General features: G+C 33.1%; 1 protein-coding gene across 7 annotated transcripts in view; it reads left to right on the top strand.

The window, feature by feature from the left end:
• Window positions 1-21,460, top strand: part of DGKB (diacylglycerol kinase beta) — a 704,768-nt gene that overhangs the window by 517,418 nt on the left and 165,890 nt on the right. For all 7 annotated transcript variants that reach the window (XM_041728249.1, XM_041728247.1, XM_041728246.1 and 4 more), the window contains one exon: window positions 5,462-5,657. In XM_041728249.1, the coding sequence (XP_041584183.1) occupies window positions 5,462-5,657 (196 nt within the window). The remainder of the gene's footprint in view (window positions 1-5,461; window positions 5,658-21,460) is intronic.

The raw sequence follows: 21,460 nt of genomic DNA, 5'->3' as shown, positions 1-21,460 counted from the left end.
ATCTCCACTATAGAGATAAGCAGATATTTTATTTAATAATTTAAGAGTAACAAGAATTGCATTACTGCCAAAATGTTAAAATCTAAGGAAACAAATAAATTGGAAATTATATGTACATATCTATAATATATATATACAGATATATAATATGGGAAGATATATATTATATATAACATATGCATAACATGTATGAAAGAGATTAGCAAAGTTGAAATTTTCAGAATTAAAAATTTCAATTATTCTCTAACTTTGTTAAAGAAGATAAATAATAAAATGAAAAGCTTTAAAATTACCAGATAATATGTTAAAAGCAGTTTGTATTACGCTATTTGGGGCATAGATGTACACCTAAGAAACTAAGGTCAACATCTGGAATTGAAAATATAAAGTTTGTGAACTTATAATTTGTTCCATGGACAAGGCAAAATTCATGAGAGAATAAAATAGCCCACTTTCCAAAGTATCCCAGTCTTTTGGTTGTCAATTAGTCTGGGAAGGATGGAATATTTTAAGATTTAGAATTTCCTTTCCAAGATACTAAGATTTGTTTTAATGACTAATTACTTCTATAAAACCAAAATGATCTCAAGAATTAACAAAGGGCAAAAAGCATCAGGTTACAAAATAAATTAGGAGAATTCTACAATTAAGACTGTTACTGCCCAGTAATCTGGAAAACCTGGAGCAGATTTCCACAGCTCAGTCCCTGCTCTATTTCTATCACAATTACCCTGGATACTCTTTCAACACATGTTTAGAGCACCTCCGTCTGGTCATATCAGTACCAAACCACAGTCTAGAGTGGGGAGTGGGGGGACAGAGGGGAATGAAACTGAGAATGGATATTTTTTTAAATCACTTTGTTGAGGCATGGTTGACATACAAAGAGCTGTACATATTTAATTGGTACAGCTTGATGAGTTTGAGGATATGTACGTACCCATGAGACCATCACCACAATAAGTGCCATCAGTATAACCATCAGCCCTCTTGGTGTGTGTGTTTGATAAGAACACTTAAAAGATCTATCTTCTGAAGCTTCCCAGATGATTTTTTTTTTTGTCAGTGAAATTATAGAAGCAATAATGAAAGCAAACACTAAAAATGTGGACCTCACAAAGTTGGTCAATAAAAACAAGGGTCAACCCATTAAATCCAAAACAAAAGATAACTTCTTATTTCAGAAAAAAATAAGAAATGTAGTGAGGGTAGAGCATAGTTTATTTTATTATGATAAAATCATCATAATTTTTCTTAGGAGAATGAGGGAGAAATGAAACAAGTTAAAAGGGGCTGAATGACCAAAAAGTGAATATTCCGTTCTGTGTTTACCAGTTTTTTTGTTTGTTTTGTTTTGTTTGTTTTTAGATTTTATTTGTTTATTCATGAGAGACACAGAGAGAGAGGCAGAGACACAGGCAGAGGGAAAGGAGGCTCCCTGCGGGAAGCCCGATGGGGGACTCAATCCCAGGACCCAGGATCACACCCTGAGCTGTAGGCAGATGCTCAACCACTGAGCCTCCCAGAAGTTATTTTTAATAAGATAATTTCTGGTAAGAATTCTAATATCCTAGCAATAGTTTTTAGTTTTCACAGCGTATACTACAAAAGAAAAACATGTTAAACTAAACTGGTTTCTGCTAATACTTAAGGCTAATACTGGATATCTTGAGCCAGCAGTATTTTATTATTATCAATGTGTTCAGCAACTGTGTTCAGTCCTCAAATTTTTTCTTTTCTGGGTTTGCTTCCATCTTTCTCTTGCTTATAAGCACCTACCGGCTTCCCTTCTGCTCTGAAAGATATCTTGTTTACCTACAATTAATCCTTCCATCACCACCCCTGGACTGCCAGCTCAGAGTAAATTGACCTAAAAGGCATATCCTGAGCCCCTGTATCAGACTGTGTTTTGTAGATAAAACTTATAAAATGCATTTCAGAAAACATCAAGCTTACTCATGGGAAGATACAGAGCACCACACAGCCTTCAAATATCAGAAGAGACACTTTGAGGCCACTTATGTGTACATGTTTATTTTAATCTGTAGATTTGCTACTGTTGTTTTCTGCAAACACATACATAATTTTGCCTTAGGAATTACAAATGAATTTGCAGAAACTCTTCTAAGAGTGGGCTTATGCAAGTCATTTTACTCCATGCTACTTTATGTAATGAACAAAGCAATGTTTTTATGTTTGATTAAATAAAATTGTGTATAACTTTTACTTGACCTGAGCATAGAATTAGACTTGCTATGGAAAAAAAATATTTACAGTGTATCATTAATTGAATCTCATCAAATTTATCCATGCTTAACAGCTGTCCAAAGTTCTTCACAATTTCAATTTTTCTATCAAATAACATGTTAACTGAACCTGAAACAATGCACTTATTTTTCAAAATTTGTCTTTAAAGCCTCTAAAAAGTATGATGCAATGTTGGTAAATGCAGATTAAAATACACTGGCAGAAGAATTTAAACCATTTTCATTTATTTTAAGTGAATTTGTGTCTGGAATAAGATCTTCCATTTTAATACTGAAAAGAATGGACAATGGCCTCACAACATTGCCCTCTTCAAATAGCTCCCATAGTACTATATGTTAACGACCTTTTTTCTACATAATAAAAATATTCAGGATTTATTGACTAACTGAGGCTGTTAGCTTTTAAGCTTTTATATTCTTTTCCTCTGTAGCTACCTTTTTAAAAATCATAAATCTTCAAAACGGATGAAAATATTATCTGACATAGTATTATAACTTGTTTATAGTTCATAGCCTTCACCTCAGCTTTTATTTCCATGCACTCAATTGGTGTGCTACAATTCCTGCTCTCCATCACAGCTAGCTCCGAAATTTTCCAGACTAATGAACATAATGTTAAAGCAAACAGAGGAAGGTAACCTGGGGTCAAGAACTAGTGGAAACAAATCATTAATAAATAGCAATTTATGTAAGTACATTGTCCTGCTCTCCTCGGAACCTCACTGTTCATCAGTCCTTCTTTGGGAACTTAAGGACTTTTTTTTTTTTTTCATTTTTCCTAAAGCTACTCACTCCGTTTCCTTGAAACTACACGTGATAAGACTCTGAAGAGTGAAAACATGAATAATAGTATACACTGATGTTTTTCAGTTGTCGCATGTAACTCCCCTAGTTCAATTAAAACAAAAAGCCTATTTGCAACTGCTCTCCTTTGCTGCAGATGAACAAAGGAATACTCCTTCACTAATTCTGAAAGTAACTTGTCACAGTGGGGTTCTAAGGCCTAGTCAAATAATTGTCTTAGTGTACTACCTGCTGTGTTCAATATTGAGTGAAAATGGAAGCCAGGCCCTAACTCTAGCTTATTTCACAATTCTTCTGTTATTTAAATGATTTTAGTCAGTTTGGGGAAAGCCAGACCTTTATAAATTAACAGCAGGGAAATACCAAAGGTGTCAGATTGCATATTTATCATCTTTTTCGTGTAATACTTAAATATGTATTAAGAAGTGACTGACATAAATTAGGCAGATTTCAGAAGCCACAGGCCGTGGCTTGTAGAGGACCCCCTTCTGCTTGACATTTCATCCTTGTCAAAGATCAAATTATTTTAATTTAGGCTGCAAATTATAAGGAATGAAGACTTCTTTGTGGGAATTCCCTGTGGTAATCTGACTTTTGTTGTTACTGCTGCTTGTCAGTGTGCAAAAGATATAATATGCATGCAAATAAGGTTAAAAAATATGTACTATCTAATTATCCAGCCAGTACATTCCACTTGAAGACAGTGGGAGGCCTGACACACAGTATGTGTTTGATTCATTGAGGCCTGCAGGGTATTTACACAAGATTACTTTTAATTATGAAATTAATATCTGTTTATCTAGAATATATAGCGGTAAGTGAGTATACACATGAGCAGAATTCTTTAGTAAAAAGAAATCATCTTAATTTAATACATGAAAAGGAGGAAAAAAATCACTTGTTTCTAGGGAAAAAAAAAGGCATCATCCAGACCTTGGTTTCACCCCCTTTGAAACAAATTGAATGAAAACTTGGCACCTTCTCTAGAATTTGTTTCTAGCCCTGCCAAGTAGACTCAAGATGTGTTGCTTTATTTCACAGTTTTTATATTTTAGTGAACAAGATGCAGTATTAGATTTAGTATGAAGAGGCAAATATGGAAAAAGAGATGTTTTTTTGTTTGTTTTTTGTTATTTCATTTTGGTGGAGCATTATCTCTTCTAGGTTCAAAAATCATCACTGCCATGAGAAAGAGAAAGATGAAGTCATTATCAGTGTTTTGATCTTTTTTCTGAAATAAGATATGGCAAATAAAACAGTCCCACAACAAATATACTTTCATCTATGAAATGTATATCCCTAACTAACAAAGTTCTCTGTAAAACAAAGTGTTATATATTTGCATTGCTTCTCATATCAGCTTACTTACAACTGACAAAGGGAGAATGATATCTGGGATAAATTTATAATAAGTACCACTTTAGAAACCTCAAAGCAAATGAATAAATAAATAATAATTCCAAAAATACAGTATGGCCTTGCCACTCTTCACCCAGGTGCATCAGTGGAATCAAACAGAAAATTCAAAAAATTAAAAAGTGGCCACTCTGAATATCACAAACCATTGTCTGCAAGTTTCATTTTTTTTCATAATCAAAAAGGTGTTTTGTCACCATGCAAACAAATAAAATCTGGCTGAATAATTATTTTTTTATTTCTCAATCTATTGTTACAGTAGCTATGGAGTAATGGTGGATCAGAGATTGCTTTTACTGTTGTTCTTGGCATTTCTCTCACACAGCCTCACTAGTTCTCCATATCCCTTTAGACGACGGTGCCTCTCATTGCCTTTAACACTGTGCTTAGAACTTAATCTAGTACAAGAAAGCATCCTTAGCCACCCTGATGTAATTCAGGTCTCTTTGAACTAGTGTTTTTCACTTTATTTTTTTTTTCTTCAAAGTCTTCAAAACTACTTCTTTCTCCACCCAAACAAGTGAGACCATGAAATATGAATTCTGTTTCCTTACTTTGCCCCATTAGTGGGTTGCAGTGTGTTCTAACCAGGAGGCAGTTATTAAAGTTTCTGCCTGAACATTGACTAGACTTCCTAGACCCCACCACTTTGTAACACATAGGAAATTTGTAGCTGGTTATACAGACACTAATGTGTATCCTTACCAATGGTTTTCTGTAAACAAAGATAGACTCATGATTTAATTTTATCATGTTTAAAGGATAACTGATTAATGTTCATGGCTACTTTATCTTTTATACTGACATTTAGAGTAGTTATTTGAGTGTTCTCGAAAGGCTTATTTAAATATGACAGGATCTTGGACTTAAAAACTCTAATTGAAAGATAAGGAAATGCAAAAGAGGAAATCAAGGAAGGAATGATCAAATATCCTATTGTTTCTTTTTTTTCTTTCTTTCTTTTTACTGATTAGTGTGATGGAGTACAAATAGATTTAATAAATATCTCCCTGGAAGGAATTGCTATTTTGAATATACCAAGTATGCATGGTGGATCCAATCTTTGGGGAGAGTCTAAGAAAAGACGAAGCCATCGCCGAATAGAGAAAAAAGGGTCTGACAAAAGGACCACACTCACAGATGCGAAAGAGTTGAAGTTTGCAAGTCAGGGTAAGTTTTTCTCAAATTTAATTGTGTTAGCTTGCTTCTAATACACTTTCTAAGGCTGCTTTAAAATTAAAAAGTTTTCCATTGCACTGAAGTCTATATATTTATGCAGTTATATTTTTCATAATATCAGATATGTGTATGTGGTTAAATGAGACATAATATATTCTAAAATTATATATAAATTGGCTATATTTTTCATGGATTCTTTTCCCTTTATTCTCCTTCTTTGGATCTCACTCTATTCACTCTTCTTCACACAGGAAAGAGAATACATCTGGGTATTTAGTGGATAGTAGTATGGGATATATTGCCCAAGAAGTTCTGAAATCTGATCATCTTGGTCAGGATGTTTGCGTTGTTCTAACAAGGGCCTCGTTAAAGCTAAAGCTTTTCTAATGCTGTGTTGCAAGATTTTTTATTCCTGGCTTTGTTCACTCAGGCTGTGACATCAAAGTTATCTTACATAAAGCTGTTGTTCTAGGTACCACGTATAATGACAGGTTTCAATACCCCCACAAGAAATTTTGGTTATCTGAGGCTATTTTTCCAGAAATTTTATAACAACAATTGAGAGACCTGGGAAACAGATCATAAAAGACTAATAAAATGGGATAGAATAGTTATGGATCCAAATTTTCAATTTCATTGTAATTTAGGTCACACTCATGACAACTAATTCTTGTTGATAGATTTTATAGACAAAGACATCAAATTGGTAGTATTCTAATAATTGGTAATTTTCCAATAATTTATGTATATTTCTTTTATTTTTCAGAGTCTACCTAGTAATACTATCGATGGCATTCAGACAGCCAAGAAAGCATATTGGCCCACTCAGTGTAACAAAGACAAAATATGGAGAGGTTAGCCTCCTTATGGGCCCAAGAAAAATAAATACATATATTTTAAAAATAAATAGCAAAATAAAATGCGAAGATGGTTGGTAGGCTCCATGGTGGTGGAAACAGCTTTATCTTTTGGTGTCTTCAGGTATCTGATTCAAGTTCCCATAGCTGGCAGTTACTTCTGTTATATGGAATATGGTGATCATGAGGGTAACAAAGACTGATAGGATTGATAGAGAAAGTATTAGTTATTATTGTCTTGAAATAAGTGCTTATTACAGGCTGTCAAAGACAGAAGCTTTTGAAGCCCCTTAAATATATAGGTAATCCTAAAGAGGTAAATTCTGAAGAGTCATGTAATTTAGTACAAGCAAATTTATATTAACTTAATTAAAATGCTTCATACTCAGAATGAGTATAACTATATGGAAACATGGAGAATTTTTTTTTTTCTGAAGGAGAAGTACATAGAAGAAATTAGTAGGTTTGTGCCATATGAATTTGAAATGAAGAGAATGAGACATAGTTATTATTTCACAGGGGTTATTGACATCAATGTTATATTTAGATATAACATTAATAGTTTTCTATGAAGATTAGTAAAACCTAGTAAAATAATCCATATAATTTCTCTCTATATAAAACAATTTCCAATTTTTATGTGGTTACTAGATACCAATACTTGGCATGTCCTTTGCATGTTGATATTCCATATATAAATCTGAATTATTCTCAATGTTCATCTGCTAACTGCATTCACCTTTTGAGCCATTGAAGTTTATAAGACTCATGATTATGCTCAACCAGGACAAGTGTCTATTCTATACAACCCCTATGGAGCTACTGCAGGTTTGCTATTTGCTGCTTCACCCATGGCCCTCTGTATGCTTTTTTCAGGAATACACATTTGAAAAACAGCATAGACAAATCAACCAGAAGTATTGTCATAGACTGTCATTGCCTTTAACTGTATGAAAAGACCTCTCTTCCCATTTTGTCTTCTTACTTAATGTTGTGGAACTATTAGGGCTATATCTCCATAGATTTGGTAAAGAATAAAGTGGGAACCAGTAGGATTTGTGACAGGAATATATTTTTTTCTCAGTACAAACATGGGGAAAAACAATGGAAATCAGAGTTTTTGAAGGTCATTGTATGAGCAATAACAGATGTATGTTCATAACTGATTTGGCTCAACTTTTTGCTCCTTCTCTTGAAAACAACGATGGTAGTAGTTTGAGTGTAGTTTTATTCCAAGATAAGGACAATTTCATCTCTAAAAATGACCTTATCAGCTGGATATAAAAAATAGACTATAATATATTAACCAGTATTTCTTTTTTATTAATTTTATGTAGATTTTTTCTTTTTCATTTCGATATATTTGGCAACAGAATAGCCAGAAGTAACTCAAAATCCTTTGAAGATTTGATTGCAGATTTATTTTGTTAACTCATAAATGTCATACTTAATAAGTGAAATTTACTACTTAAAATATCTGCATAAATCCCTTTCCTAAATGGTACATATTTCTATCTTTTGATTTTGTCTTCAGTATCTTGACACAAAAACAATAGTATTAAAAGTGAGAGTCAATCAATATTTCTTCTTTTATCAATATTTCAAATATAAATGTCCTTTCAAACTTTTAAACTTATATAAAATGATTATGAGTATTGACTTTAGAATGAATTATGAAAAATACTATTCTAGTTCAACATGTTTATTAGCCCAAATTCATGTTAATATTTTTCACTCTTAAAAATATGTAAATAAATACAAAAACTTTATGATATAATTTCCTTTTCAAGAAGTACTTTCTTAAAATATTAACAGCTTTTCTGGTATGCCACTGCAAAAAAAATTAAACTAAATATTTACTGTATTGAAATGGATGCTTGTTTTCATAAACTTTAAAAAGCTTCAGGTGGGTAGCAAAGAATAGGGAAAGCATCCATGACTAGATTCTTATAACAAAGATAAATCATTTTATTTAGTAGAAGAATTTAAATTAAGAAAAAGGTTTACAATTTTTTTTTCCAATTTAAAAACATATTGTAGACCAAAGATTCAGGATCAGGTTTTAGAGAATTAAATCCTTGTCTATATGATGCTCTACATGTTCTGGGATTCCAGCACAATTAATTTGCTTGAAATTTTTGAGGACACTCACAGCATAAGATCAGAGTATCTTCAGTTAACAACTTCACTGGTTGGAAATGTTGTGCTTGGTTTAATTCAAGTTGACCAAAATTATAAGTAATTCATTTAATTGCAGTATCATTCTAGCAGAATATTCTGAAACCGTTGGATGCAATTCTGAAACATATTCAGATTCATCTAATTCAGTAGATATTTTCTTTGTAGATTTGTCTTTTGTGTTTTGTTTCATTTTTGCTTTTGGAAATACAAATACGTGTGATCTCTATAGGCAGCATGGTCTTTAAGCACAATCATAAAGTAGGCCAAGTAGTTATTCACACTCAGGGTTGCTCGTGATTTTTGGTTGCTGAGCTTATCTTTGCTTCCCCCTCCTCTAAAATAAATGTAGGACTTGGAAAGATGTCTAATAAAGTCAGTCACATTAATATATAAGTGACTGATTGCAGATGAAAGTAGAGGTATTTGCATTTTAAAAGAAATAAAGGCCTTCAGCCAAAACATTATTATTTTTTTAAACCATTATTTTTTGATTTTTGTTTCATTGAGTTATAACTGCAGTTCTTCAGGGGTTCTGTAAAAACTTGGCTCAAACTAATTATTGCTATACTTGGGAAATATAGAAAAAACTATAATAAAAACACACTAAGGTGTGCTTTATAAAAACATTTTGTCATATTAATGACTCTAACATCATTAAATTCTGCTACTAAATAAAGAGAGCTTCCTGTCTGCCAATATATTGCTCCTCATCTTCTTCATTCTCCATAGATAGATAAAAAGATAGATATACATAGCTAGACATACACATTTACATGTAAATGAAAACATAAACAAAGTGAGTAAAAAGTATCATTAATTAGAAAGTCTGTAGCTCTGCAATGATCATTTTTAAAATATATATCTTTGCGTATTTCATGAGGATCATTGTACAAATGGGTACATTACCACCACAGTGCATGTGAATCACACACAATTAAAAGGCCCGTGAGCTCAAATACGTCTGTTTGGAATAAGTAATAAATAGTACATAACAATCAGTGGAAGTGAAAACAAAGTTATAATAATTAGTATTTTAAATGAAAATGGAAATGACTTTTTAGAAAAATTTTTGCTCATAGAGAAATTGCATTAGTTAACTACCTCACAAAAATAGGCTTGTATTAGCTTATACACCAAGTGTACTTTTATTAGAGATATGTGGTATAAACACACTTCCAGCTGCAGCTAAAGAGCCTTTTTATGGCTGAATAATATTCCATTGTATATTTGCTTTATCCATTCATTAATCGATGGATACTTGGGCTGCTTCTATATCTTGGCTGCTGTAACTAATGCTGCTATAAACATAAGGATGCATGTATTCTAAAAAGACCTTTAAAAGGTATCTTTTAACCAAACAGTGAAAACCTCTCAAGTAATATGAACAGTTTACAGTTATTCTAATGGTTTTAGCTTTGAAGATACAAGTCCAACTATTCCACTTTCCAGAAACGAAAGCAGAATGGTCTAAGATAGCCACATGAGATGGAACAATATCAAAGCTTTTACAATCACATACTTGTCTGGATCAGTATATTCTTAAGTCGCACATCCAAAACAAAATGCAGAAATTGATGAAAATAGGATAAAAGGTGACACTGCAACTGTTGGTCAGAAAAACTCTGTTATTCTCATGGATTGAGTATACTAAAAGTATCAGCAGATTGAACCTTGAAAATTTATTTGTACAAATAAAATCTACATTTTCTTTCATTTACTGATTTTTAAATGTTACATTATTTGAAAAAAAAGTTAACTACTCTAAAAAGTTTGAAACCACTAAGCAAAAGTAATGATATTCAAACAAAAGAGGTTCAGATATTTGCCAGGAGCTATTGGAGACACTATGTGGAAGCAGCTGGACCTCCTGCTTGAAACCTCATTAGCTAGATGGCTGTCCACCACACACATGGCTACTACTAGCCAGGTACCACAAAAGTTTATTTTAAAAACTAATTTACATATGATATTATCCATGAAATTCTCAATGATTTCATTCCCATTTACAATGCTAATTATTTTATTTGGGGAGAACTTCCCAGAAGTGAGACATAGACTCTACCGATGGAAAATTGAAATGCTTTAAGCAGTACACAGATGGATCTTTTAAAGTTTAGTAGTTTTAATATGTACTATTATAGTTGTTGTAGGGGATGCTGGGTTGTTGTTTGTTTTTTAATTTGTAATTGTATCCTCAATTTTAGTTTTGAAATAAATCTATTTAAGCAAAAATGTGGTAAAAACCAAATCTGAATGATACAGGAGGTATTTGAATAAGGCAAAGATTGCAAAGGTGAGATAGGAAAGAGTAGTTTAGAAAGTCACACTAAGCTAACATGACAGCTCTCACCACTTCCTATCATTCACATAGCCCTAATTTTGAACATTTATCATGAACATTCTTCTTCATCATCTTGCATAAAATTACTGTGTCTCAGTTCCCCAAGAAGAAGCTTTTCTCTGGGCTTTATGCTCCTCTCCCTTCCTCTCTGATGTTCTTGAGTTGTGCTAGGGAAGACTAAATCTTTGATTCTTCTTAGAAGCCAAAGGAAAGGAACTATGCATCTGACTGGCTGACAAGGAGTCTCTCTACATCAAATGACTTTATTATTTTTTTTAAACTCTGAGGAAATGGGAAGAACAAGTCAGTCCAAACAAGACTGATCAAAGAAAATAAATGAGTTGGTATTTGTGAAAACTTGGCAAAATGTGAATTTCTTTGCCTCTGAAGATAAATGAGGTTACTGGCTTTTTGTGTCTGTCTTTAAAACAGGGATGGTGAGTTCTGGAAGAGTTGAGATTAATCTATGTGTGCTGTGCATTGTATTGCCTGGATAAGTGCACAAATAGCATTTAAATAGTAAGACCCTGACACTTTTTATGCCTTATAGAAGTTATACTTCTCTAAAAGTTGGTGGTAAGGAATATTGTCATCCATTATTATCAATTTTTCTAGACATTTCTATGGGTTATTTGGGGTGATTTAGTAGGCAGTGTTTTAAGTTGTCTAAATATAAACTGCAATATTCATTTTAGAACTGTAGATGATGTATTTGGCATTCAAACACCGGCAAGCAGAACAATTTCCAAGCATTTAAATTCAGTGATTAAATCAATTAAATTTAGAAACAAGGAAAGGATTTCATGCTGCATTATTATACCTGGATCTTAAAATTGTTGAAAAAAGATTAGAGCATTTGAGATGTTACATTTCACAAAAATATATGCATACACTAATACCTTGATAATTTTTATTGGTTGAAAATGGATCCAAACATTTGCTCTCTAGTAACCTTTAAGGACATATCTCAAATGAGTTTCTAATTGTATGTTTTTAAACTAACTCCTTTAAAAATTTCCCACAATGGCTAATGCAAATAATATCACATACTTAACTATCTAAATATCAAAGTTTATGTTTGCAGTTGAATATTGAATCATACACTTGAATGTCTTAATGTGATAGCTCTATTTTACAAAAGGCATGCTTCTAAAGTTTATAAGACAGTAATAAAGAATTAAAGGATATAAAACATATTGTATGTAAAAATAGATATGTATTTTTGAAATATAAGTCTGTCTACTCTTATCTTTGCTCTAGCTGTCCTATAAAAGTATATATATTATGAAGAAGCATTTATGAACTTCCTATTTGTCACAGCACTATAAGACTGCAGAGAAACTGCTAGCCTCCTAGAAATTTGGAAAAAAGAAATCATAAGTATGAGTAAGTTATTATTTATGAACATTTGAAACATCAGATGGCAGTCTTTAGAATTAGCATAATTGCCCTTTTTCCTCATGTTCAACAGTGAAATTTTCAAAATCTGACATGCAGGATTCTAGAAACAAAGTCTGATGTGTAGTATAATTCTGGGAACAAAATCTAACATGCAGCATAATTCTAGAACTTCTTATAATAAAATTGGTAAGTCCACAAAATTATTTCAATATAAACAGACAAGTAATCATTTAAACATGAAATGATATTTTCTAATACATAAATTAGATAATTGCTATTAAGAGTTTATTCTGGAAAACAAATTGAAATAAGAAAATGGAGAAAATCCGAATAACAGGTAGGTAGGAAAAGGCAGAACAAGGAGCACATAGCTTCCACCTAATGAATCTGGGAAAACTTGAAACAAATTAGATTTTTGTAGCAGTTGCATTTAGAAAAATATATGACCTGGCACTCAATCTAGTAAATGCAAAAGAAGGAAAGGGATTTGTTTATTTGAGGTTTTAAATTAAAGCTCAGCTGTTACCTTCTCTGACTTCTGAGGCAGAATACCTCCTTTACTTTCAAATGCTAATGCTATACTGATACCCTTCTACATTTCTAGCTATTGATTTTAATTGTAATTTCAGAGAAAGATGGAAAATATAAATGCTCTAATGGGTCATTTTCTCTACGATGTTGATGTCTAATATCTGTGATAAAAGGACCATCTTACTTGTTTCTGTGACATAGTATCCAATCCTGAGTCTGTTGAAAACAATAGCAGGTCATCTACCCAGGCTGAGGATGCATTATAATTTCAAATAAATTTAACTTATGCAGTGTTGGAAATATAAAATACATTTCCAAGTTAAATAAATATTGACTGATTACATAAGCCTCAACTAATTAAATAACACTTGTAGAGCTTGCTTTTAAATAGTAGTGACATAAAGTTCCCAAATATGAGGCCATTCTTAGAAGTTTCCTAAATATAAAGCTCTACAGTAATCTTGCTATTTGACAATGATAATTTAAAGCTCATGTAATAGATGTACCCCAGCGAACTTGAAATAATTTTTCCTATAATCAGGATATATAGCAATAAAGGAGAATCAAAAAAAATAGTTAAGTATGAAAGAACTATCAGCAAGATATAAAACCAACTACAAAAATTGTTAAACATGAGTCATGGTTCTTTTTTTTTTTTCATTGGTATTTTAAAAATCATGTTTTCTTTTCTATCATGATAGAAAATAATTACCAAAAAACAAAAAACTAATCTCACTGAGATTGGAATTTCAATTGCACCATCTTGTGGAATGACACCTTATTTAAAGATTTCAAGTCATTCAGGGAGAAGTATTAGACTTGTATTTGCCTCTCTTTATTTATAAGCTGTTGGGTGTTTTTCTAATTGCCTTAATGGATGTGAGGAAACCAGAACAATCTATCACCTGGTCCTTCTTGCACTAGTTCCTTGAACTTCCTAAGGGTGGCCTTTGGAAGGAGGTCCATTAGGGGGTCTATTAGGGAGCAAAGAGACTTTTTTCTTAAAAAGAGTCAAATTCCACCACCTACTTAATTATCTTTGAGCTGTATGGATTTGAGTTAACTAAAGCAGCTAACCTTAGAAGTTCCATTGCCATGAATTTAGTTTTTATAAATAAAGTCCTTTATTGTATAGAGCTAGTTAACGTATCAATAGGAGTTTGTTGGACAACATCCAGCCAACTATTTTCTTGGAAATTAATAAAGATTTATATAGATCATCTTTCCCTCCATTGTGGATAAGTATTCTCCTGGCTTAATGTTCTGTTGTTCTAATTTTGGTAACCTGTGTATTTATAAACTAAGGGTTTGTTGGGTTTTTTTTTTAAGATTTTATTTATTTATTCATGACTGACGCAGAGAGAGAGAGAGAGAGAGAGAGAGAGAGAGAGAGAGAGAGAGAGGCAGAGACACAGGCAGAGGGAGAAGCAGGCTCCATGCAGGGAGCCCGAGGTGGGACTCGATCCCAGGTCTCCAGTATCACGTTGTGGGCTGAAGGTGGCGCTAAACCGCTGGGCCACCGGGGCTGCCCAACTCAGGGGTTTTTGATGTCTTTTTTAGACAGTTTGTGTCTGTTGGCTGCTGTAGAGTACAACTATTAATCAGAGTAAGGTAAAAATTGATGCCTGAATGTTATAAGGTGACAGTCATTTGAAATAAGAGTAATAATCTCCATGGATAAACATGACTAATTTAAATGAGCCCTAGAGAATTTTTTTTTAGAAAGTTCAAATGCCTGATGAATGCTACACTGTTATTCTAATTATCCTGTATAATGGCATAAAATAACAATCTCATTTCATCCTTTTATTTACAAAGCTGCTCCCATTATCATTATATTTTACCTGTTCAAGCTCTGAAAGATTGTTCCTCCTTGAGAGATTCATTAAAAGAGAATAATTATATTATATTTCACAGATTGGCTGAAAGAAAATGTATCTTTGAACAATTCCATTTCCCTGAACAGTTGTTCATTTCAAGGTGGAAGACAGGTCTATTAAGTACCTTCTACCCTTTTTAAACATGTCAAAGCTAACCATTAATACTGAAATTAGTAATTTAGTTCTGATTTAATGAAAGAATCAGCTGCTATTTGTAGAACTCAATTTCTGTGGCTGAGAAAAACACATTGTTTTCAAAATATTGAATAACAAAATATATTTAAGTATCTTTTTTTATGCACAATGATTTAAATTCATGTCTTTTCTGATAGCTAAAGCCCTTAACATACTGACTTTTTCCCAACCTATGATGCCTGTGGATATGTACTTCTCCATCCGAAAAACTACAGAAGACATTTTCTAAGTATGTAGCATTCAAATTTTCAGAGTATCTTGTTAGATGAATAGTAAGAGAAAATCAACCAATATCAACAAACATATAGTTTCTAAATTTGCTGTAAGAAAGGTTCATGGGATTTGTAATTAAGTGTCTTTTCAAAATTAAAAAGAGTCATGTGCACAAACATGTGACTTCAATAAAAATTAGGTTTGACAGAAGTCACTTCATATTTAAACATGTTGGTGTTGTAAAAAAAAAAAAGCTATCCATGGTCACATGCAAGTAAATACCTTAACTCTTAAAGTTCTCTGGCAAATAATTAGGCAGTAATGAAATAATATATTAATCATTGATGGTTTTGCCAAGCTTTGTGTGTTTGATCATAAGCACTTTCTTCCCTAAGAGTCCTTGCATTATAGTCTTTTCTTAGCATTGCCCTGCCAGCTCACAAAAATAGAAGTGCCGAGGATATCTGGTGTGCATAGTGAGAAGCAAGGAAAGGAGTCAACCCATCTTTTACCCAGTATAAAAAATATTATTTGATTTTTAAAAGACAGTAATTGTATCAAATTTAAATAGTAATTTTGAATGTGTTAGATTTGAAGAGCTCTCAGAGATACAGAATGCATTAACTGTATCATTTTAAAAGTGTGTAACTAAAATATGCTGACATATTAGCAGTGCTGCTTTGAGTCAGAGGTTGAATCTGAGATTTTGTACATTTTGTAGTTAGGTGTTATTTCTAAATTCTTCATTCATGTGTTTTCTTTTTATTAATGAAAACTGTTTCCTCTACAGGAATTCTATAAGGTCTTTATCTTATTTGTCTTGATAATATGGATCAGTTAGATCTCTACTGCATTTTTGTTTTTCATTTTTGCTGTTTGGTTTCTGAATGTTTTATACATGTTACATTTGCAAACTTTTCATCCAAATGTTCATACAAAAGTCAGCAGTTAAAAAGAAACTATTCAGTTGATTTCATTCTTGAAGAAAGGCATGAATATGGTAAGGTAGGTTTATGGTAGACCCTGAAATTTATGGTATTTATGGTAGATCCTGAAACTTAACTTCCTGTACAAATCAAGAAACTATTCAGTTATCCAAAATATTGCAAATAAACAAAATAAAATAAATTCATTAGTTTTGGCATAAAACTTGAATTAAACCAAAAAAATAGTATGACATTTTAAATCTTTCTGATGGAATTTAATAAATCAGGATATTTACTAGTGAGTACCCACAAAGCCTTTATCAGTTAAGTGCTGTGACACAATTTGTGTGTTTAAGGGCATGCATGTTTGTGTGGTGTGTGTGTGTGCGTGTGTGTATGCATGTGCATATATACTGAATTCACTTATGGAGAAAGAATAATGGGCAGGTGGATTACAAAATGATGCATGGTAGAAGAACATCACTGGAACACGAATTATTTTGGAAGTGCCAATCAAAATTAGGGAACCAAACGAAGGACTGCTTTAGGAGGAAGGAAGATAAGTTTTATTTTGTTTGAATAGAGAAGAGAAGTGGTAGAGAAGTGGAAGAGAGAGTGGTAGTACAAAATATTCTCTAAATATTTTCCCAGGGAAAATAGAAATCATTATACCAAGGGAAAACGAAAATGAAAATAGGTAAAAGGGAATTCTCTCTCTCTTTTTTTTTTTTTTTGTCTTCCTTTTCTTTTCTTCTACTATTGTCATCCTTGGAGAATAATGTACTCTTCATATTTCATCCTTCTTCTCCCTCCATATGAGAAGGCCCATCCTAGAAGTATCCTGCCCTGGTAGCTAACCAACTTACTCCCTTGATTGGCCCTTTTAGCAAATTTACACCTATTCATGGATCAGATGACAGTAGCTTCTGAAGGTCTGTATTCCTACAGACTTATTTTAATCTAATACTGTGATGACTTTGTGTGTGATAACTTTTTTTTGTATTTTTAAAATTGAGATATACTTGACACACAGTATTCTGTAAGTTTAAGTTATAACACTTGTTGATTTGATACATTTATGTATTACAATATGATTACCACTGTAGAGTTAGCACAGTAAATGATTAAGATCCAGTCTCTTAGTAACTTTGAAGTTTATAGGGCAATACTGTGGACTATGCTATACAGATTTTTCTTCCTTTTTGTTTTCTGTCTTCCTGTGATAAAAAGAAGTTATGTTCCATGAGAAGAAAAGAAACAAGAATTAATATTACACCAGTTGTTGGTCTTACAAAGAATTCTCATTTTCATCTGGGCTGTCTTCTTTCTATATTCTTTTCTTTTTTTTTTAATTAATTTTTATTGGTGTTCAATTTACCAACATACAGAAAAACACCCAGTGCTCATCCCGTCAAGTGTCCGCCTCAGTGCCCGTCACCCATTCCCCTCTAACACCCGCCCTCCTCCCCTTCCACCACCCTAGTTCGTTTCCCAGAGTTAGGAGTCTTTATGTTCTGTCTCCCTTCCTGATATTTCCCAACATTTCTTTTCCCTTCCTTTATATTCCCTTTCACTATTATTTATATTCCCCAAATGAATGAGAACATACACTGTTTGTCCTTCTCCGATTGACTTATTTCACTCAGCATAATACCCTCCAATTCCATCCACGTTGAAGCAAATGGTGGGTATTAGTCATTTTTAATTGCTGAGTAATATTCCATTGTATACATAAACCACATCTTCTTTATATTCTTTTCAAGTCAGAAGCCTCTGAAAGAAAAGACTTTTGACATGGAGGTTGAAGGCTAGTGAATTTCTTACAGACTGGCTTTAGTTTCTGGTTTTCAATTCAATAAGTGCATGGCCATAATAAGTTCTATGGTAAAAAAGAGAAAGAAATTCATGATCTCAGACTAGTTATTAACTTGGCCAAGTCTGTTTCCTAACCTGTATAAATGAAGATAATCGTTTCTGATTTTTTTTACCTTATAGGGTGATTTGTACATTTCAATACATTTCAAATAGTTTACTGTAGAAATCTAAGATGGCCTTATTATTATTTTATCAACTTAAAAATATGCAGAAGACTATCACTAGATTTAGTGTGAAGTACTTCTCACACTTGGCCTGCATTTGTAAGAGAGGAGGCAAAGGTTAAGAGGTCATTTCTCCATCTATGGAACCGGTAACCTTTCTAAGAATGACTCCCGATCCCACTAAATTACAAATAAATAGGTTCTTTATTTCAGACCATGACAAATGTTTCCTTTTCTGAAAAACTGCATTATGATTAAGCAGCAGAGTTCTCAATACTTGAAATCTTTAAATGAGCTCTGTTGTGGAAGTAAGGTACTGACTGCATTCTGAGCCTCCTTTGAATTAAAAGTTGTTTATCTGGACACCTGAGTGGCTCAGTGGTTGAGCATCTGCCTTTGGCTCAGGTCATGATCCTGGGGTCCTGGGATCAAGTCTCGCATAAGGCTCCTGTGGGGAGCCTGCTTCTCCCTCTGCCTATGTCTCTGCCTCTCTCTGTGTGTCTCTCATGAATAAATAAATAAAATATTTTAAAAAGTCATCTCCCCTTTCCAAGAAAGGCACAATTCCTATTAGAATGTTTATACCAATAGAAGTTGATTAAAATACAGTTGACTCTCTCCCCTGTGTGTTAGAATGATTGAAATATTTAGTTTATGCCTGTTAGTTTAGTCTCTTTCTGTCTCCTCATTTGTTACTTTCTACCTCCTGGTGAATCATGGAACACAGTGTTTACTTTCTGCATTGCCTTTGATTGTAGGTCTTTCATCTCTCACTTATAAAGATTGTAAAATTGTGGTGACCATAGTACTGATTCCTTGGGAGCCTCATAAGCCAATTGCTCATGACCACTCCCCATTGATTTTGCAGTAAAGACCAAGTCACCTTAGCAACCAGTTCAGACTGTGCTTGCTGCTCTTAAATTTCTGCTTACCTCTTGGTGGTACAAAGCATTACTTGTGATTCACCAAGATGTTTCTAAGAGCCCTTTCTAAGTAGGCTGTACTGGAAAGCACAAACTGCCTAACAAATTAATGACCTTGTGAGGTGCTGCCTGCTGGGGTGAAAATCAATTGTAAGGGAGGACAGGGGATAGGTAATGGGCCCTAGCAAGGCTGCAAAACTCTTTTCAAACTGGTGCTGACTGTGTGCCAGTAGATGTGGCAATAACTGTCAACGAGATTTATGGCCCTTTCACATAGACTCAGTAAGAAGGGAAGGTTGAAGGACTTCTGTGATTTTGTTTAGAGTTTAGTGTATCCTGCTTTGGAACAACTCTTTCTAGGCCACAGGGCTGCAGTTTCATTGCAGGTCATTCACAATTCTCAGAGAAGCCTTTTGCATAGTCTCAAGACTTTGAATTTTTGAATTGCCCTTGCATGTTCTGTTTTATTGTTGATGGTAACATTGATGCTACTACTTTTAAATTAAAAAGGAAAAAATCTCACAGAGTTAGAGTGTGGAATGTCTACATTCTCATAAAATGTAGAAAGTTTAATCATTGTTCATATTATTTTGCCATCTGAGAATAATACTCTAATATTTTCACAGAAAAGTGCATGTGTCATACATGTATAGTTGATGCATTTTGACAAAGTGAACACATTTACTTAACCACTCTCCCAGATTGAGAAATAGAATAATACCAAGACCACAGAAGCACCTATCCCCTACACGTGTCCTACTTCCAAGTTCTGTTACTATGAATAAGTTCTGCTGGTTTTTGAATTTTATATAAACAAAATCATATAGCATATATTCGTTTATGTCCGGCTTCTTTAGTTTAATATTTTCATTACTTGATAGGATCCATTATATGAATGTCCAGTTGTTGGGGTTTTTTTCCCACATGGAGCTATTTTAAATTCTACCACTGTGAACATTATTGTACAGGTCTTTGGATGTGTATATATATTTCTTCTTGGTATGGACTGAAGAAAAAAAATTTCTGGGCCATGGAGTATATATATATGTCCAATTTTCATAGATATACTAAAAGTGGTTGTACAGATTTACACTCCAATCAGTGGTATATGTACTTCCAGATGCTCCATATCCTCAGCAACACTTTGGATGACAAGTCTTTTAAATTTAGCCATTCTAGTGTATTGTCTTTTAAATATGCATGCTACTGATGGCTAATGATGTGGAGTACCATTTTACATGACCAGGTTATTGGATATTCTTTTTTGAAATGTATGTCAAAATCTTTTGCCCATTTTTTTAAATTGGCTTTTCCCTATCTATTTATCTGTTTGTACTTGAAAGAACTAGAGTCTTTATTGGCTCTGTGGGTTGAAACTATATTCTCCCACTTGGGCTTGCCTATTTACTTTGTTATTGGCATCTTTTGAAAATTACATCTTGGGCAGACCAGGTGGCTCAGCAGTTTAGCACCACCTTCAGCCCAGGGCCTGATCCTGGGGTCCCAGGATCAAGTCCCACGTCAGGCTCCCAGCATGGAGCCTGCTTCTCCCTTTGCCTGTGTCTCTACGCCTCTCTCTCTCTCTCTCTCTCTCTCTTTCATGAATAAATAAATAAATAAGTAAAATCTTAAAAAAAAAGAAAATTACACCTTAATTTTATTGAAGTTCAGTGTATTGATTTACTCTTTTGGGATTATTACTTTTAAATCTGTGGTTAGTTTTTTTTTTTAACTTTTTAAGATCTCCTGTGTTATTTTAGAGATGCTTTATTTGTTTAACTTTAACATTTAAATGAAATTGATTTTTGTACATGGTTTAAGATCATTCAATTTACAGAGTACTGATTACTGAAAAAGTTCCTACCTTACTTATCACTGGTAACATAATCTTGATTCACATGTCCATTTGTGTGTTGATTTTTTCTAGATTCTCTATTTCACACTAACATTAAGCAAACTTTTTCTATAATGTCAGATAGTAAATATCTTAACTTTTGAGATCATATGATATCTATTGTATCTACTCTACTCTGTCACATTAGCAGAAAAGTAGTCAGAGACAATACCTAAATGAATGGGCATGTATTCTAATAAAATTTTACTTACAGAAACAGACAGCAGAGCAGATTTGGCCCAAGGCCACAGTTTGCTGAATCTGTCCAACATCATTGATCTATTTATCAATTCTTATGCCAATCAGCACTGACCTAATTAATGTTTTATTCCTCTAGAACATTTACTTTACCTTTTTCTGACACATTTTAGAACTAGCCTGTTATTTCCTTTCCTCTAAAAAAATAAATAATA

Source organism: Vulpes lagopus, chromosome 13, assembly GCF_018345385.1.
Source record: "Vulpes lagopus strain Blue_001 chromosome 13, ASM1834538v1, whole genome shotgun sequence".
In the NCBI taxonomy this organism is placed as follows: Eukaryota; Metazoa; Chordata; class Mammalia; order Carnivora; family Canidae; genus Vulpes; species Vulpes lagopus.
This window is presented reverse-complemented; position numbering and strand designations above follow the sequence as displayed.